Source organism: Staurois parvus, unplaced genomic scaffold (genome assembly GCF_062004578.1).
Source record: "Staurois parvus isolate SC_StPar_1 unplaced genomic scaffold, SC_StPar_1.0 ptg000362l, whole genome shotgun sequence".
Classification (NCBI taxonomy): domain Eukaryota; kingdom Metazoa; phylum Chordata; class Amphibia; order Anura; family Ranidae; genus Staurois; species Staurois parvus.
Window position 1 is genome coordinate 4986617 of NW_028318158.1, and position 19568 is coordinate 5006184.

Below are 19568 nucleotides of genomic sequence, written 5' to 3' on the forward strand. Positions count from 1 at the left end.
CTGACACAACTGACTAAATCCGCCATGAATCATGCCCCAAACATGTGCCACTTTCAGGTCTCCTCACACTACTGGTGTGTTCCATTTTTTGTCATAGGGTGCTGGCAGATTACGGGCCTCCCATAGCTGCTGCCAGGCCCCTAATCTGCCATGGGCCCCTATACCGCCTCCTCATCCTGCTGCCAAGTCCAGAGTCTCTCATGGGTCCCTGTACGGCCTCCCATTGCTGCTGTCTCCATCGCCACACTCTGCCATGTGCCACTTTCAGGTCTCCTCACACTGCTGGTGTGTTCCATTTTTTGTCATAGGGTGCTGGCAGATTACGGGCCTCCCATAGCTGCTGCCAGGCCCCTAATCTGCCATGGGCCCCTATACCGCCTCCTCATTCTGCTGCCAGGTCCAGAGTCTCTCATGGGTCCCTGTACGGCCTCCCATTGCTGCTGTCTCCATCGCCACACTCTGCCATGTGCCACTTTCAGGTCTCCTCACACTGCTGGTGGGTTCCATTTTTTGTCATACGGTGCTGGCAGATTACGGGCCTCCCATAGCTGCTGCCAGGCCCGTAATCTGCCATGGGCCCCCGTACCGACTCCTCATGCTGCTGCCAGGCCCGTAATCTGTCATGGGCCCCTGTTGTCGCTTGTTGGCATATTCCGCTCGTTCAGATGCTCCTTCTCCTGCTACTCCTCTTCACGGATTCCGTCAGCAGTCTTTCTTGGAATCCGTTTCCAAGAGACAACAGTTTGCGAGCACGCACCCGACGGTGCAGAAGCTGAACGTCCTCCTGTCCAAGTTGCTGCTGCCAGGCTCGTAATCTGTCATGCGCCCCTGTACCGCCTCCTCATGCTGCTGCCAGGTCCAGAGTGTGTCATGGGCCCCCGTACCGACTCCTCATGCTGCTGCCAGGCCCGTAATCTGTCATGGGCCCCTGTACCGCCTCCCCATGCTGCTGCCAGGTCCAGAGTGTGTCATGGGTCCCTGTACGGCCTCCCATTGCTGCTGCCAGGCCCGTAATCTGCCATGGGCCCCCGTACCGACTCCTCATGCTGCTGCCAGGCCCGTAATCTGTCATGGGCCCCTGTACCGCCTCCTCATGCTGCTGCCAGGTCCAGAGTGTGTCATGGGTCCCTGTACGGCCTCCCATTGCTGCTGTCTCTATCGCCACACTCTGCCATGTGCCACTTTCAGGTCTCCTCACACTGCTGGTGGTTTCCATTTTTGTCATAGGGTGCTGTATGGCCTCCCATTGCTGCTGCCTCCACCGCCACACTGTGGCTCCACACTCTGGTTTTGGCCCCGTGACTGCCCAAATGAGTGAAGTGTGCGGTGATTCTAAGATCGACGGCACTCATCTGCATGTCATACTGACTGACAGTATTATTTCTCTTCCCCAGCAGACTCCAAGGGCATTTAAATTAAAGGTACAGTGTTCTGCACTAATATTAAGTCTCTCTGAAGCCTAGAAACACCCTTTTTTAAGTTAAATTCACAGCGAATATATTCGACTCAAATCAAAATTTTTCCACGAATTCGCCGAATCAGTCGAATCGAATTTTTGAATACTTCGCTCATCTCTATATATCAGCAACAATCAAAATTAACTTTTTGGTCTCCTGCATTGCTCTTAAAGCCATTTTTTAAATTTGTGTTTCCCAATATGTGATTGTGGTCCCTGTGTTTTCTATAACCAGAAACAGATGCCCCTGAGGCTCTAAAAAAACAAAATGATCATCATGTAGAAAATGAAGACAAAGCCATGGCAGCAAAAATTTTCAAATGTATAAAGCAAAACATAAACTATAGCTTTAAACATTATTTAAAAATGAGCCGTATGGGTTGTATTGTACCATCTCCAAGGTCTTCAGCCTGGAAATAGCTTGCTTACTTCGACAAAGTCATTTATGGTATCAGAGACTTTTTTTTACTGACCATGAGTACCAGTGTAGATTAGACAATTCCACAGTACAGCCACCTACAGTATATAGTTCTCCATACAGTTCCTCAAGTATCAATTACTGGCTTCTTGTGGACATGGGATCATATAAGAGGCTTCTTTTGGGACTGTTTCAGCCATGTTCCAGCCTGAAGAACCTGCTTTAGCAGGACACATGTTGGAATTGTCTTGGGAGTACCTTGGAATCCCCAGGAAGAGAAGACTGGCTTACTTATCCAACAGCTTAATAACTCACAACAGATGATAATGAAAATAAAATGATAATTCAACTGTTGATACCAATAGCGACCATTGAATATCACACTCCAGGCTATGATGACCAGTTTGTATACTGGTTTTTAAAACTCAAGCTACATTAGGTAGATAAAATTACACAAATAATGCAGCTCAGTAATCAATAATACATCATAAAATATATATTTTAAATAGAAGCAGTGTACTGAAATTTTACTTGGTATCAGCCTCTTGCAGTCCCTGTACAGCAGGGCAGGATTGTGAGAGGAAGAAGCAACACAATAAGCCAATGGGCTAACATGTTGATAGGAGCTGATAGGAGGAGAAAGCAGAAAGACAGAAAGATGAGCTCATCACGGTGCTGTTTCCCCTTTCCCTGTCCAGTAACAGGCCAGGGTTGGCCCAAGATGACCTGGCCTCAGGGAAAGTGGGTTGAATGATGCTGGCCATCAAACTGAGGACATTCACCAGTAATAAAAGTAAAGGTGAAAATTCTGTATTGAAGTAAATAGTGTAGAAAATATGCTTTTGGTTTTTTGTCTTTTAATGGGCTATTTATATTTTTCTTGTTATTTTTGAGTTCTGCTTTAAGTAAATAAAGGTAAATGTTGGATGGCTTCGGTCTTTATGTCAACTTGTGCATTTGAGTTTTGTTTCTTTGCCTTTCCTCTCAATGAAAATGCTGTATTTCTGTCTTCTGAAAACTCTGATTGGAGTTTCTTCTTCTTGTGGTTTCTGGTCTTATCTTTTATATCTTTAGATTTCCCTGATTTTTTGCCATTGTTGTTTGAAATACCCTTTGGATGTTTTGATTTTCTGTCTTTTTTTGTAGTTTTTGGAAGTTTTGTTGAAGCTGGCCTCTTAGGCACCTTTGTAGGCAAAAGCATTTTTAAATTTGTCCTATTATTCATTTTTGTATGTTTTGTTCCAGGTGGGTCCTTGATTGTAGTCTCTGTAAGAGGAACTTTTGTGACATGACCTTCAATTGGCTTGTTTGGATGTTTTGTTGGTGGTAGTTTTTTAAACTTATCCTTTGTCGGTCTCTTGGTAGGTGTCAGTTTAGTAGGTGGGATTTTACGTACACTGGTCTTAGTTGGCCTTGTTGAAAGTTTAGTTGGTGATGGTTTTTTAAGAATATTCTTTGTTGGCTTCTTTGGGCTTTTGGTAGGCATTAGCTGCTTAAGACTTGGCTTAGCCTTCTTTTTAGCGTTAGTTAGTGATGTTGTAGTGATGGTGACTTTTGCAGGCCTTATTGGTGTCATTGAAAGGGTTTGGGTGGTAATGAAAGTTGAAATATTTAAACTTTCAGTTGGGTCGCACTCTGTTACAGCAGGTTCTGTAGGTGCCTTTGCTGTCTCAGTGGGGGCTACAGTTGTTGTTGTAAAAGATTTCCTAGTAATAGCCGATTGAACAGTAGGAACATCAGTAATGACAGTTGAAGTATTTGTCTTTTCAGAAGGATCATATTCTATGTCGGATTCTGTTGGTGCCTTTGTTAGATCAGTAGGTGATACAGTTATCATTGTAAAAGGTTTCTTAGTAGTAGCCGATTGGACAGTAGGAACATCAGTAATGACAGTTGAAGTATTTGTCCTTTCAGAAGGATCATATTCTATGTCGGATTCTGTTGGTGCCTTTGTTAGATCAGTAGGTGATACAGTTATCATTGTAAAAGGTTTCTTAGTAGTAGCCGATTGGACAGTAGGAACATCAGTAATGACAGTTGAAGTATTTGTCCTTTCAGAAGGATCATCTTCTATGTCGGATTCTGTTGGTGCCTTTGTTAGATCAGTATGTGATACAGTTGTCATTGTAAAAGGTTTCTTAGTAATAGTTAGTTTGATGGGAGGTTTAGTTGTACGTGGAGGCCTGGGGGGCCTGGAGGGCCTGGGAGGCTTTTTGATTGGTTTCTGCTGTGTTTCCATTTCTTCAATAAGAATTTGAAGAACAGTCTCTGGAAGAAAATGAAAGACCACATGATGCATAGTAAATATTAATTAGAGCTTTTGTGACCAGATGTTATTGATCCATAGACATCGAGGCCAAACTAAGCAACATCATGGGATATATTTATAAGGCAGCAAACGTGACTTTCACCAAACATTCACCACTGATGAATCACTCATTTAAAACACATACAATAGGAAGATCTATCTGCAGTGAATGTGAATATCCGATTCACAGATTTATAAACAAGCCCTAATCTTGTGGGTTATGTGACAATAACTTTGTGAGTAATATTCCTACCTAAATAATTTATATGTTTTTAAAAAGTACCCACCCGGCCTATAGTAAAACGACAGCCGGGTGGGATTTTTGCCTCTCTGGGTGGACGTCATATGATGTCCTCCCATATAGGCGTCTCACCTGCGCCCATGGGGCTGTGATCTGTTACAGCAGGTCATATGACAACTGTAAATAATGGATGGCTTCCTTTCATGTCATCCATTGTATACAATTATGTTGTTAGCTGTGATTAGTCACATGCTATAGACTGGACCAATCACAGCCCATCTGTGTCATGTGATTAGCAATGGCCAATCACAAGAGCTAATCACAACAAAACAAATAGAATTAATCGATTTCGTTAAGTAAAATGCTTGCTTATAGCAAAAAAATAAAAACAAATAACAATCGCTTTCCCAGAGTAGTACAATGTTACTATGGCTCTGGTCACAGTGTGTTATAAAAAGAAAATCGTAAAAAAAAAGAAAAAAAATGTAATAAAATAATTTTAAAAAATGTAACACATTTTTTTTCTTTTTCGTACTGTGACCAATCACTGTCCCTGATCACCACCACACCAGTTATATGATGACACTGAACTGCACTGGTGAGAGTATGTAAAAAAAAATGAAATGAATGAAAGTGAATATTTTTTTTAATTTCTTCATTTTCCACAAAATTATGACAAAAAATTACAACTTCAAAAAACTCGCCATGCCTCTTACTAAATACCTCAGACTACTTTCCAAAAAGGGGTAATTTGAGGGATATATGTACTGTACTGTTTTGGGCCTCAAGAAATGAGATCGTTACATCAGGACTGGTTGATTTTCAGATATATACCATAGTTTGTAAATTTCCTACAGACTAAATAATGTATAATTATTTGGGTTATTTTCACTAAAGAAATGTAGCAGTATACAGTTTGGCCTAAATTTCTGAAGAATAATTACTTATTTGCAAAATTTTGTAATGGAAACTAATAAAAAAGTTTTTGTTTTTTAGAAATTTTCGGTCTTTTTTCGTTTGCATAGCAAAAAATGAAACACCCAGTGGTGATTGAATACCACCAAAAGAAAACTATTGGTTTGAAAAAAATGATAAAAATTTTCTATGGGTACAGTGTTGCATGGCCGCGCAATTGTCATTCAAAGTGCGACAGTGCTAAAAGCTGAAAATTGGCCTGGGCAGTAAAAGTGCCCAGTAGGCAAGTGGTTAAACTTGTTCCTACAGGTGAGCTTATAATAAGTCTTACCTGTAGGTACCGTGAATATCTCATAAACTTGCACTGTTCAGTAGATACTTATATCAGCTTCAGCCGATGACGTCACTGGCACATGCGCAGTACACTCTGCATTCAGGGCACACTGAGTGCCCTCCGAGTGCAGGAGTGACATCATCACGCACGGCCCCGCCATTTAAATAGATGGAGAGTATGAACCTGAAATGAAACCTGGCCAAAAAGGAAGACTTGGCAGCGATGACAGCTCAGTAATGGAGGGCGTCTTTGAAAGGTAAGGCTTTCATCATGGGGCCCATCAAGAAAAAAAAAATTGTCGAGTTTAATGCCACTTTAACCCCTTCACACGGCGCCTCCCGGCCCTTTAAGGGGTTTCTAGTGCTGGGCAATAAGGGCGAGGTTTAGGGTCATGTGACAGCAGTGATTGGCTGTCATGGCGGTCACATGATCGAAAAGGTCCCGATTGCAAGGACGCCGACACATATGCTGGGATCAAGCAGGGCACACACTCTCAGCACATGTTTGTTTACAAATGGTACGCAAATATGCGGTCGCTCAGTGTCAAGGCCCAGCCACTGAGAAGCCGAATATTTGCGTATGCTCGGCATGAAGAGGTTAATAGAAGTGGATTGATAAGTAGAAAAATTTGGAAATATTGTTTCACTTGGGATTTGTTCGTTAAGTTATTAATTTCAGTTCATCATTTGTTATGTTAGAATGATTCACTTTCAGAATTTGTTTTGTTTATTCAGATTCGTTTTGTATATTTGTTATTTTAGAATCCATTCGTAAAACAGGTATATTCATTCTATTCTATTCTTTTATTTTCTATTCTATTCTTTTATTTTCTATAGTATTTTTTATATATTCTATTCTATTTTGTTTTATTCTATTCTGTTTTGTTATATTTTATTTTATTCTATTCTTCTCCTTTCTATTCTGTTCTGTTTTGTTATATTTTATTCTGTTCTATTCTATTTCTTTATTTTATATTCTATTCAGTTCTATTCTATTCTTTTATATTCTATTTTATCCTTTTGTATTCTAATATTTCCTATTCTATAAAGCAGCCTAAGTAGGAATCATCATCCTATTTCACTTTTATACCTTACTGTATTTAATGAAATCTGTTACTATTTCAAATTCAAATTCATTTTCGAATTCAGATCATTTGTTTCCTTATAATGTATTTTGGATTCATTGAAATTTGTTACTATTGTGATTCAGAAATTCAGATACATCTGAATCTCCAAATAAAGAAAATTTCATCCAAATTTTAATTCGTATCAAAACAAATCACATGTCTATTTTTAAGCTGGTGAAAACAGGCTACCTAGATTAGACAAATGGGTATTTATATTTACTTACTTTCTTGTGGAACAAATGGGATGACTTTGCTTCTGATCCTTATTGGCTTAGGATTATAGTTACACTTCCCAGGGGGCGCTCTCCTGGAAAGAAAATAGGGCAATATACAGTAGGTGGCAAGAGGACTAGTTCCCACTGAACACGGCTCCATTTGGAGCTGATGCTGAAATATGCACAAGAAATAAGCATTGACTTAATAATTGACCATGTAAATTCAGGGCCCATTCACACCAGAAACTGTGTTTGTCATGCATGTTTATGTGTGTCTACATGTATTTGCAGTGCATTTTTCCAAGGTGTTTGCTTGCATTTCCTTCAAAGTTGCTTCCTTCTTCTTTGGGCTTTTATGTGCTCTGAGCTACATTGCATAAGGGCCTTTGCACTGTACTGTAATGGTGAGAATTATGCCTATAGGATAACCTGGATTTTGGACTGTCTATGCAGTGAGAATGCATTACAAAACACGTCATTGGTGTGAGTAGGCTTTTAAAAGATTCACCAATCAAACGTATACAGAGAAAAAATAAATGTCTGCTTGTTAATTGAGTGACAGACAGCCTGGTGACTAAGCAGACCCTGCACTACTTTTTCGAGGGCCCCCACATTTTAAGGACCCCAGAAGTTTCTCAAATGTCCACCATCTCTCCACCTCATAAAAAAAATGCTCAATTACTGCAGCAATGAAACTTGACTGGACTTTGATGATGTCATGAACATCAACAACTTTATTCCACAGAGACAAAATGATAGTCCTCATCCCAACAACTACCCCTGACGCATTTCACCCACACAAGCTTAGTCGTGGAGGTGGGTGAAACCACATAGAGGATTCCATATATATACTCATATTGGGTTTATCCATTTAAGAACAAAGTATTTCTTAACCTCTTGCCGACCGCGCATAGCCGAATGACGGCTTCACCGCGGCCGGCCAGTTCTGAGTGGACGTCATATGACGTCCTCCCAGAACGCGCTCTCCTGCGCGCCCCAGGGGGCGCGCACCCGGCGATCTCCGTGATCGCTGTGTCCTACGGACACAGCTGATCACGTGATGTGGTGAAAGGCCGATCCCACCGGCCTTTTACCACGTGATCAGCGGTGTCCAATGACACGCTGATCACAGGGAAAGGCAAGTGCCGGTTCTCGGCTGCACTTTCCTCACGCTGTCAGATCGTGAGGAAAGTACTGCCGAGAACCGGCAGTTGTCAGAGCGGGGATCGGCACCGATCATCAGGGCACTGATGATCAGTGCCCTGATGATCGGTGCCCAGCAGTGACACCCGCAAGTTCCGCCCACTAGCCCCGCCTACCCGTTCCCAGCAGTGCCCCCACCTGTGCCCAGCAGTGCCCCCACCTGTGCCCAGCAGTGCACCCACCTGTGCCACTCTGCAGTGCCACCTACCTGTGCCCAGAAGTGCCACCTACATGTGCCCAGCAGTGCCACCCACCTGTGCCCACCCACCTGTGCCCACCAGTGCCACCCACCTGTGCCCACCAGTGCCACCCACCTGTGCCCACCCACCAGTGCTGCCCACCAGTGCCACCCACCAGTGCAGCCCAGCAGTGCTGCCAGTCAGTGCCACCAGTCAGTGCCCAGGGGTTGTGCCAGTCAGTGCCGCCAGTCAGTGCCCAGAAGTGATGCCAGTCAGTGCCGTCTATCAGTACCCATCATCAGTGTCACCTATCAGTGCCGCCTATCAGTGCTGCATATCAGTGCCGCCTATCCGTGACCCCTAATTAGTGCTATCTATCAGTGCCGCCTATCCGTGCCACCTCATTAGTACTGCCTATCAGTGCCCTTTAGTGCTGCCTATCAGTGCCCATCAGTGCCGCCTATCAGTGCCCATCAGTGCCGCCTCATCAACGCAAATCAGTGAAGGAGAAAAAATACCTGTTTGAAAAATTTTATAAAAGAAACAAATAAACTTTTTTTTTTTTCAAATTTTTTGCACTTTTTTAAATTTATAGCGCAAAAAGTAAAGCGCCCAGTGGCGATTAAATACCACCAAAAGAAAGCTCTATTTGTGAGAAAAAAATGATCAAAATTTCATATGGGTACAATGTTGCATGACCGCGCAATTGTCAATCAAAGTGCGGCAGCGCTGAAAGCTGAAAATTGGCTTGGTAAGGAAGGGGGTATAAGTGCCTGGTAGGCAAGTGGTTAAAGGAATATACAGAGTGTGGTTTAGTCTGTCTAAAGTGATATATTTAGCCATATGAAATAAAACTACAAATATACATAAATCCATACATTTGATTATCCAAATTACATATCCTGTAAATAACTATATATACATCAAAAATATGTCCATAATAAAAATCTATCATCAAGTATATTCATAAACCTGTTAAGACATTAAAAAAAACTTTCAATTTTAAAAACCAAAGAATCCATAGATTTAATCAATGAAAAGCCCCAAAGAGTGTGTTTTCTATGTTCAATAAAAGAGCTTTTACCGAACGGAAGGGGGGGGGACTGTGGGAAAAGTGTGGAAGGAACAAATAATGAGATAGGAACCAGAGGAAAGGAGCTGAGAGCACAGAAAAGGAAACCAAGACAAAAGGGAAGATATTTGATTCCCAGAGAGATTTTATTCATAAAAGTGTTTCAAGTACCACTCAAAATGCAAAACTAGGGATCCTAGTATTCATTTTAACGTGTGTTGCAGACTGCGCTGGACTGACTGGATTAGTCACCGATCCTTAGTGGGTAGCCGTGTGGGCAAAAAGGAAGGAATGTCTTCTGGGCGATACTGCCCAATGGTGGATGGTGGTGATGGGCTCGATATCCAGAGAATTACAACCTCTAAAATATGGCTCATAGATGATTAATAAAAGGTAGCAACATGTGCATCAAGCCAACAACAGTACGTAGAGAGCTTCATGGAATTGGTTTCCATGGCCTAGCAGCTGCATCGAAGCCTTACATCACCAAGTGCAAAGCGTCAGATGAAGTGGTGTAAAGCATGCCACCACTGGACTATAGAGCAGTGTAGACGTGTTCTCTGGAGTGACGAACTTCGCTTCTTGGTCTGGGAATCAAATGGACGTGTCTGGGTTTGGCAGTTGCCAGGAGAACGGTACTTGCCTGACTGCATTGTGCCAAGTGTAAAGTTTTGTGGAGGGGGGATTATGGTGTGGGGTTGTTTTTCAGAGGTTGGGCTTGCCCTTCAGTTTCAGTAAAGGGAGTTCCTAAGGCATCAGCATACCAAGATATTTTGGACAATTTCATGCTCCCAGCTTCGTGGGAACAGTTTGGGGATGGCCCCTTCCTTTTCCAACATAAGTGCACACCAGTGCACAAAGCAAGGTCCATAAAGACATGGATGGGCGAGTTTGTGGTGGAGGAACTTGACTGGCCTGCACAGAATCCTGACCTCAACCCGATAGAACACCTTTGGGATGAATTAGAGCAGACTGTGAGCCAGGCCTTCTCATCCAACATCAGTGCCTGACCTCACAAATGCGCTTCTAGAAAGATGGTCAAACATTCCCATAGACACACTCCTAAACCTTGTGGAGAGCCTTCCCAGAAGAGTTGAAGCTGTTATAGCTGGGCCAACTCAAAATTGAACCCAACAGACTGGGATGCCATTAAAGTTCATGTGCGTGTAAAGGCAGGTGTCCCAATACTTTTGGCAATATAATGTGTATATACATTTTTTATAAATAACTGTAAAGAATATAAGAAGAATACAACATGATGTTTTTATTCTTATAGTATACATATAAATTGCTATATGTATCTTTTATCCACTTTTTTTTTTTTTGCTAGTCCTGAAGGAAGGGGAGTCTATTCCCCCTAAACACATTGGCTTGATGTACAAATTACTACTTGTTAATAAATGTCTATGAACTATACTTTTGAAGTTGTAATTCCCTAGACACTGGGATACTAGATACTATTTATCCAAGTATTCATTTTAAAGATCAAATAAACTTTCCTTTTGCTCAAAAGCGAGAAACAATCATCTCTTCTGGTGGGATGATCCACTCCATTATTTGTATTTATATTAATTATGATAATCCACAAAGTGTCCTAATATTACTAATACCCGGTCACACAGACATCTTGTTCTCCCCAGATATTGCTTACAACAAGTTCTGCAAGAAATTCTATACACCACATACCTGGTCATATAGAGTAACCTTTGCTATATGACCTGTGTGTGGATTAGCAAGGTAGACACAACTCAAACAAGGACCATGATTTCATTTGTACATGATTGCCATTCTCAACCATGTGCCTGTATTTTTTTTAGAAAGAAATAAACTTGGAGGTGACATATTTCTAATGGTAGGCGCTACAAAATGAACCCCTGTCGATGATAGCCCATACCTTCATACCCTCGTCACTTCTTAATAATGGCAAATACCTGCAAACAATTTGTTTTATTTCCTCAAATTCTAGGTTAAAACAGGTAAAGAAGATGGTGGAGTGCAGGTCCCTACTCACTTTTTTCTCTTTATATTGTTTCTTCCCTTTCAAAAGGATGTCCCTGTGAGTCTGTTTAGTGCCAGTGTATGCTTTACTCATAATTTACTGATATAGCCAGGCTTTGAAAAGAAAAATGTCACTGGTCCTTATTTGTGTGGTTCTTTGGTATGGCTATTTTAGCATGGGTTGAGTGACAACTATCAGCGTTGAGAAGCAAGCAGCAGTATCATGTCTCCCAGCATGGCCCAATCTATTCCATAAAATACTACATTTATTTATTTTCACTGGGCTTTTGAACCTGTTAGAAAATTAGACCACTCATGGAGAGTCAGTTCCTTTCCACAGGGCTCCTCCCTCTTTGCACATCATAACCCTCTCCTCTTCTGGGAATGTCTAATTACTCTTTATGCTGGCCAAGCTCCTTTGCCCCACCCCTCAGCTCCCTACATAACCTTTTATGTAGCTGCTGGGGGAAAAAAAAAGGGGAATTACTGATTGTCACTTGAATGACACGCCCAAGATGTCAGCACCTAGCAGTTGTATCAGGGCTTTTAGCCTTTTAGATGTCTTCACAAGGGAGGCTTTACCTGGTAAATGACATGCACAAAACACATTAAATATACATATAATCTTATGGGAAGATTTCTGTTGAAATAAAGTCTCTTATGGTCTCTTTGCAAAAAAATAAAGTGTAGAAAGATGCATGGGAGTAGAACATTCAGTGCCTTATGAACTGGGTCATGTTGGAAAGCCTGCAGTATTCAGCTACAGTGACTCCAGTATGACTCTGCCCAGGGCCCCATATCATCTAAAACCAGCCCTGCTCCCAGCTTCATCTACCTTGCTGTATTTACATAATAGCGGTGTGTACAGCCTTGACTTTTTAATTGAAAACACGGACACTGAAAGGAAGTATGTACGGAGGATAATAGACCCTTCAAAGGAAGCAGACTAGTTATGGTCATAATGAATAACTCCAATGGGGAACATGTGTACATTTCTCAAAAACAGGAAAACATCTGAAAGGAGCTATAGGACAGATATGGTCCAGCAGGCACTTATATTCCATTATGGATGTACTGCTTTATTATACCAGGAACAGGTGGAATGTATTAGTGTTTTTTGTAATAAGTGAGCTATGTTGAACTTAAACCATAATTCAAAATGATTTGTACAGGAACCCTAAAAAGGGCCCCAACATCCACAATGCACCTTCTCTCTTCTTTCTTTCTCTCCCTACAGAACCTTCTTTCTGTCAATCTATCTCTCTATCATGGAGGACTGGCAAACTTTGGCCTGAAGGGTGAACACAACCAAATAGCGTTCTCTTGCTACTAGCAGATTACTGTGGGCTAAATAACATGTACCATGAACTGTGTGCCATGGTGTCGCAGTAGTTGATAAGCATACACATGGGTGTTCCTAAAAGACACGGTTTATTGTGAAACACCTTTACACATTTTGCAGCATCATCTTCTTTGGTGGCTCTCAGCATTTGGTCAATTGACATCTCAGAGCTACAAGGGAAGTTGATGCTGAAAAACTTTCCTCTACCAGATGCAGGTCTTAGTGGGGAGCAGGTAGATATATAATACCCACCATAAGTCACACACTGTGGGTCTCATTCTGAATAAAGTCTTAATGGTGACCATTTCCTCTAATGGCCAACATAATCATCATTATTATCTGTAAATCTGCAAATCATGTAGTGTTTCCATTTTTTGTCAAACCCCTGTAGGTACAGGGGTTTGACAAAAAATGGAAACACTACATGATATGCAGGTGTGAAAGTGACAACATATTTCATGTTGAAAGCGGAAGTGATGTAACATTCTTTTGCTTCCACTGTGTGATGAGGCACCTAGCTAACAGGTGGGAAGCCTCACTTCCGTCATTGACTGTGCGCTGCAGGACACTGAGCAGGATTGTGACCCGAAATAAGAAAACAATTGCTGCAAAAGTGACTGTAGAGCTCAATCTCAGTCCCGCGAAGACTGTCCCATGAAGACTGAGATTGAGCTCTGCAATCACTGCAGTCACAGTTGTTTTCTTATTTCAGGTTGCAATCCTGCGTCATGTCTTTTTGTCTCTTTCGGTCAGTTGACCATGTCGACAGCACTTATGTACATAAGACAATGTTTTGCTGGAAACTGTATGTATGCTGTCGTAATCTTTGATATTGTACCTCGCAGTACGGCAAATAAATTGTCAACTCCAGTCACAGAGGCACCAGCTAAGCAGGCAGCAACAATCTGCCCTCTTTGAAGCTCATCACTGTCTGACATGGCTCCTTATTACTAGCAGCGCATGCAGTGAATGACGAAAGCGAGGCTTCCCACCTGTCAGCTAGGTGTCTCATCACACAGCAGAAGCAAAAGAATGTTACATCACTTCCACTTTCAACGCAAAACATGTTGTTTCTTTCACACCTGCAAATCATGTAGTGTTTCCATTTATTTTGTCCTATCTATCTATCTATCTATCTATCTATCTGTCAAAATGTTTGAGATTAATATAAGATAACTCAACAGACTGAAAACCCAAGCTTTCCAGACACTTTGGGCTTCTATGTCAAAAGGACCGTAAGTGCAGATTGTGAAGCCCTATAGCAAAACTTTGATGGGCCCTCTTGGTGACATTTCTCTGTGGCACTTGATAGTGTCAACTTTGACAGTACTATTATTGATCTTAAAGAATGCCTAAATTAAAGAACTGTAGCATGATAGCTGTCAGCATAGTCAATACTCTACAAGGGACCAGTGCTATGGATGAAAGCTTTGAGGGTAAAAGGGGCAGCAGTGCAAGGAATTAACTGTTAACCTTTCAAAGTGGTTGTAAACCTCAGACATGAAATTTTAACAAGTGCATTTTTAGTGTTTACTTGCCTATCTCCAAAGCACTAAGTGGCATTTCTTTCATCTGTCTGTTTCTTTCCTCTGCTCTGCTAGTGTGAGTCAATTCTGACAAGTTTTCCTGACACCAAAAGAAAAAAGATGACAGGGGAGGGAGCTCCAGCTGATTGACAGCCTCACCTCTGTCCCTGAGTGCTGTGTAAAGGGGGGGGGGGTGTCGCTTCTCTCCAATCAGCTCTCAGAGCTCTTGTACAGTGTGTTGCTACAGCTCCCCGCCCTCTGCATTGTGAGTCTAGGAAAAATCCTTTTCATCTCTGGGTTTTACAAGGACGTAGAGGACAAATGCTACAGACAAACAGGTACAACTTATGAAGAAGGATTTGTTTAATATCACTCTATCACCTGAGAGCAGTTACTTCACTGAGCCAAGGGTTTACAACCACATTAAAGTTGCAGCTAACTACTCTGTCCAGTACTCTATATCCTTAATACAAACTTCTGAGGCAGCTAAAGACTTTTCAGTGTGTCTCAGCAAGCAATAACTAACTTTTTAAAGCAAGGTGCACATTGCCACCACACTTATCAACCAGTCAGCAAATTAACTCAACACTGTATGAATGTCCCAACAGTGGGTAGTATGAATATTTTGAGGGTGCTGGTGACAGTTACAGCCAAAGTAACTAACATTCAACCACCTGTCCATCACTGTTGCCCACAGTCAGTATAGAAGGGTGCACAGCCAACGGCTTCAATATTTCATTTTCAAAGCTTAACTGAACAAGCTGAAGATAGAAGCTGACTGGTTGCCATCCTCTGACAGTATCCCGCCTCTTATCCTGCTATAGTATAGTATAGTGTAGAAAAGAAGTAGAAGAGGGATTGTGGTAAAAGAAGAGGGAGAAAAAAAAAGGATGGTGCGGGGAAGGGAGTTGGGAAAGGGAAAGATATTATTAACAAAAAGATGTCAGACCCCAGGTGGTTCAGAGGCTGAGTGCAGGATCATGGAACCATCTCTAACAGCTCTTCTAAAAAGATACAAGTTAAGTAGCTCCTCAGTCAAAGTTGTGGTGAGTGCCCGGTACATTGTGAGAATCATCCCACTAAGATCTTTTCAGATTCTTCCATTCAGGAGTATTCAATCCAAGAAAATCATGTTTTAGTGAATCTTTTATGCGTATCTTTGAGGGAGCAAGTCAGACCTTCCATTTGTCTATTGTCTTTGACCTTGAGGAACCATTGCCGAAAAATAGATGGGTCTGCCAAATTCCACAGAGGAGGAATACTTGACCAAGCAGCACTGACCAGATGTTTTACTCCCGAATTCTTATATGTGGACAATAGGATTTCAGTGTGGTGCAGCAGAAAAAAAGAAGGTGCGAATGGTAAAAGCTTACCGGTACATTTTTGTGTTATAGCATGTACCCTATTTCAAAAGATGTGGAGTTTTGGGCACAACCAAAACACATGTAATATGTCTCCCCTATCCAAACGGCATTATCAGCACATCTCGGGCATGGAGGGATATATATGGGGTAGTAGCTTCTGGGGGCTGTACCCTTGGGTCATTATGGTATAGCCCAGTTCCTGATATGTCAGAATCAGAAAAAAAATTGGCATATAGATGACTTAAAGGATAGAGTCAAGATCTCTTTGAGATTCGCAGGTGCTTAGCACAGTTGGAGTTCACTTTCCTATTTATCCAATAGTTGAGTGGTGACTGTAAGGTCTCTGAAAGTAATAGTTTAGAGGTGAGGGAAAGGACATGTCTAGAGGTCTCCTCAGTGTGCAGCATGGTGCTTACATTTAAAAGAATTACCCCAGATATTCAGAGTGACTTGTGTGCAGATTGGGGCAGAGAAGGTTCTGGGTGTTCTCCATAACAAACCATGTGTGTAATTTTTACTGCATCTATTATCAGTGTCTCTTGAAATTCAACCATCACCACTATTTAACTGCTTCCCATCCTCCCTATAGCAGAAATATTGCTACTTGGCGGCACGGGTTTGCAAAATTACATATATATATGTGATTTTGCATTTTCGGGTAGGGGGGCGCACACGAGCTGCACGCACACCCTACCTGTGCCGCTATTCGCATCCGTGGCTGTCAATCACCAGATCCCAGCCAGTAATTACTCGCCTGCTCTCGGTGATTTCCAAAGATCTCCATCACGGAGGAGGACTGTTTTGTTTACTAACAGTTCTCCCTGGCTGCTAGCCCATATGGAAGAAAAATATATTGGAAATATATTTTAAAATAATTCTTCCCAAATATATTGACATATATTTGAAATACTTCAATTTTGGCCATATTCAATATATTTCAAAATATATATTAATAAATATATATATATATATATATATATATTCTGTATGTTGGAATGTGTTTTTATTACAAAATATATGAAAAATATTTTTAAAAATACATTTCAAATATACTGTATGACTTTTTTATATGTTAAAAAAAATCAGAAGAATATATGTAAAAAATACATATTTTTAAAAATATTTTTCATATATTTTGTAATATATAAAAAACACATTTCAACATGCAGTATATATACTGCCATTTGTAAACACAATAACTTTCACGTAAACCAATTAATTTACAGATATTGGGATTTGTAGCAGAATAAATTAGGCCTAAATTTATGACGAAATTTGATTTTTTTAATTTTTTACTGGACATGTTTAATAGCAAAAGTAAAAAATATTGTTTTTTTCTCAAAATTGTCGGTCTTTATTTTTTTAAATTAAAAACACAGAGGCGATGAAATACCACCAAAAGAAAGCTCAATTTGTTGGAAAAAAAGGATGTAAATTTAATTTGGGTGCAGAGTAGCACGACTGCGCAATTGTCACTTAAATTAATGCAGCGCTGTAACGCAAAAAATGGCCTGGTCAGGAAGGGGGGGGGGGTAAATCTTCAGGAGGGCAAGTGGTTAATATGCACTGGCTCCATGATGTGTGGTCACATGTTATGCCATGCCCAGCATCCAGGCATATTCCTCTATACAAGGGTTTGTCTTTTGGGGCTCATGGGGGGCTGTGCAAGAATTATGTAAAAATCTGGATCATCTCCAAGATGTCACATGCAGAGGTTGTTCAGGAAAAAGGAACTAAAGTCCCAAAACAATAAAATTGCTGCGAGAGTTTTTTTGGCAGAAAAGACATGAAATGTTTCTTTTGTTAAAAAATGTACATTGGAAGGGACACGAGCCATACACTGTGGCTCATTTTGAGTGCCACAGACAACGCCACTCACATGCAGAGGAGTTGCAAATGTGCAAGCTTGATCGCTGTGTGTGACTATAGCCCCGCCCCCCACACTCCTCACAGGGTTTGATAGACAGCAGCAGGAGCCAATGGTCTAACAAAGCCTGTGAGAGCAGAGAGAGAGGAGAGGAGACCTGCAGCGGGGCACAGCAATGGATCGATACAGGAGGGAGGGGGTAGTGGAAGGTTTGAGAATTCATTAAGGTAAAAAACCTTTAAGGCCGGTTCACACTATAGAAACGCGGTCCAGATGCATTCCGGGTGGGTTTTTGAATGCGCATTTTTGACATGTTTTTGATGCATTTTTGAGGCATTCCAGTGCATTTTTTCCTCTCTCTTTTTCTTCAATATAATTTGGGACATGTGCGTTTTTGGTGCGTCCCAGTGCGTTACGGTGCGTTTTTGATGCGTTTTATCGTGTTCCAGTACAGTTCTATGCAGAAAAAAATGCAGCATGTTCTACTTTTTTTTCTGCATCCAGAACGCACTGAAACTGCAAGCACTGGTGTGAACTGTGCCATTGACAACCATATAACCTACTTTCTGTGCATTTTGGATAGAGAAAAAATGCAACTGAAACGTATGTAGTGGGAACCAGGCCTAAGAGTTTAGAACCACTTTTAAGCAGTTCTTCAGTCACCTGTTTAAAAATTAAAAGTCAGCAGCTACAAAAACTGTAGCTGCTGATTTTTAATAAACAGCCACTCACCTGTCCAGGTATTCAGCGATGTCCTAACCCAAGTCGGTTTCTTCACTGGTCTACAGTCCCCAGCGCCAGTATCTTAACTATGGGCAGCCGGCTGTGACTGCTTGCAGCTTCAGAACCGACTGCCCACTGCACATGCGCAAGCTGCGCAACACCTAGTGAATGGTCCCACAGTCTTTTGGAAAGTGTGACATGTCCTTGAGGACTGCAGGCTGTAAGGGGGGAGGAGAACCTCCTGCTAGGCGATCCAAGTGGAAGTGGGAGCGGTTACCTGTCAAACCAAATGCCCGATTCCCCCCCCCCAAAAAAGAGTGCCAAATATGACAGATGAGGGGGGAGGTGGAGGAATAGCGGAACTTCCCCTTTTGGGTAAAGTTCCACTTTAAGTTCCAGTCACAGACTGGGGGAGGGACAAGTAAAAAACTGCAGTAGAGAAAAATCAGGTCATCTGCCCCACCTGATAGGGCAATGCTGTGTGGCAGAGCTGTAAAAATGTGAGTACAGAATGAAAATAAAAATTATTTTGGCAAGTGAAAAAAAATATCCCATATATGCAATTTATCTTCTCTTTTGGCTGTTTGCCTGGAGTTAAGCTTTAACCCCCTAATTACTAATAACTAGTAATTGCTGATTACTTCCTTAATGTGGAATTTCACCCTCTCAATCAACATTGACTATTTTGAGTCCTTATGCTGCTAGCATTGTGTAAATAGATAGGTAAGTACATCATATGTGCTTGTTTTAAACAGTTTTTTACATTTCTTTAGTTACTTCCTAGTTTCCATGCCTTGGCAAATGATGTCATACATCCCAGGAGCCTTCAGGAGGGGAGGACGAGTTTTCACAGCTAAGCACACCCTCCAGCCTGCATGCCTGAGCTAAGGGCAGATGGATTCCGGGAAGTAAATGGTACAAGATTCATCTGCCCTTATTCAAGATGGCCATGGCCAGAAATGCTAGGGGGTGTTTTTCTAAGCAATTTCTCAGAAAAATAATGCATGGAGATTCGGATGGATGGGGGGGGGGGGTTGCTTTGAATAATAAAAATGATCCAATGAGCAGGGCCCTTCCAACCCTCTTGTATTGAACTGTATTGTTGGTGCATTGTCTCTCTTTATAAAGCGCTGAGTAATCTGTTGGCGCTATATAAATCCTATATAATAATAATGGTAATAATAATAATTAAACAGGCAGCACAGTGGCTAAATGGTTAGCATTTCTGCCTGGCAGTACTAGGGTTGTTGGTTCAAATCTCAACCACGGCACCACCTGCCT

At 41.6% G+C, this 19568-nt stretch overlaps 1 protein-coding gene across 1 annotated transcript in view; it reads right to left on the bottom strand.

The window, feature by feature from the left end:
• Positions 1-1757: 1757 nt before the first annotated feature.
• The window catches only part of HHIPL2 (HHIP like 2), a 150205-nt gene continuing 132394 nt past the window's right edge, over positions 1758-19568 (bottom strand). Inside the window, exons 8-9 of the mRNA XM_089685041.1 lie at positions 7023-7105; positions 1758-4142 (exon numbers count right to left, since the gene is read on the bottom strand). Coding sequence (XP_089541167.1) covers positions 2776-4142; positions 7023-7105 — 1450 coding nt within the window. The 3' untranslated portion in view covers positions 1758-2775. The remainder of the gene's footprint in view (positions 4143-7022; positions 7106-19568) is intronic.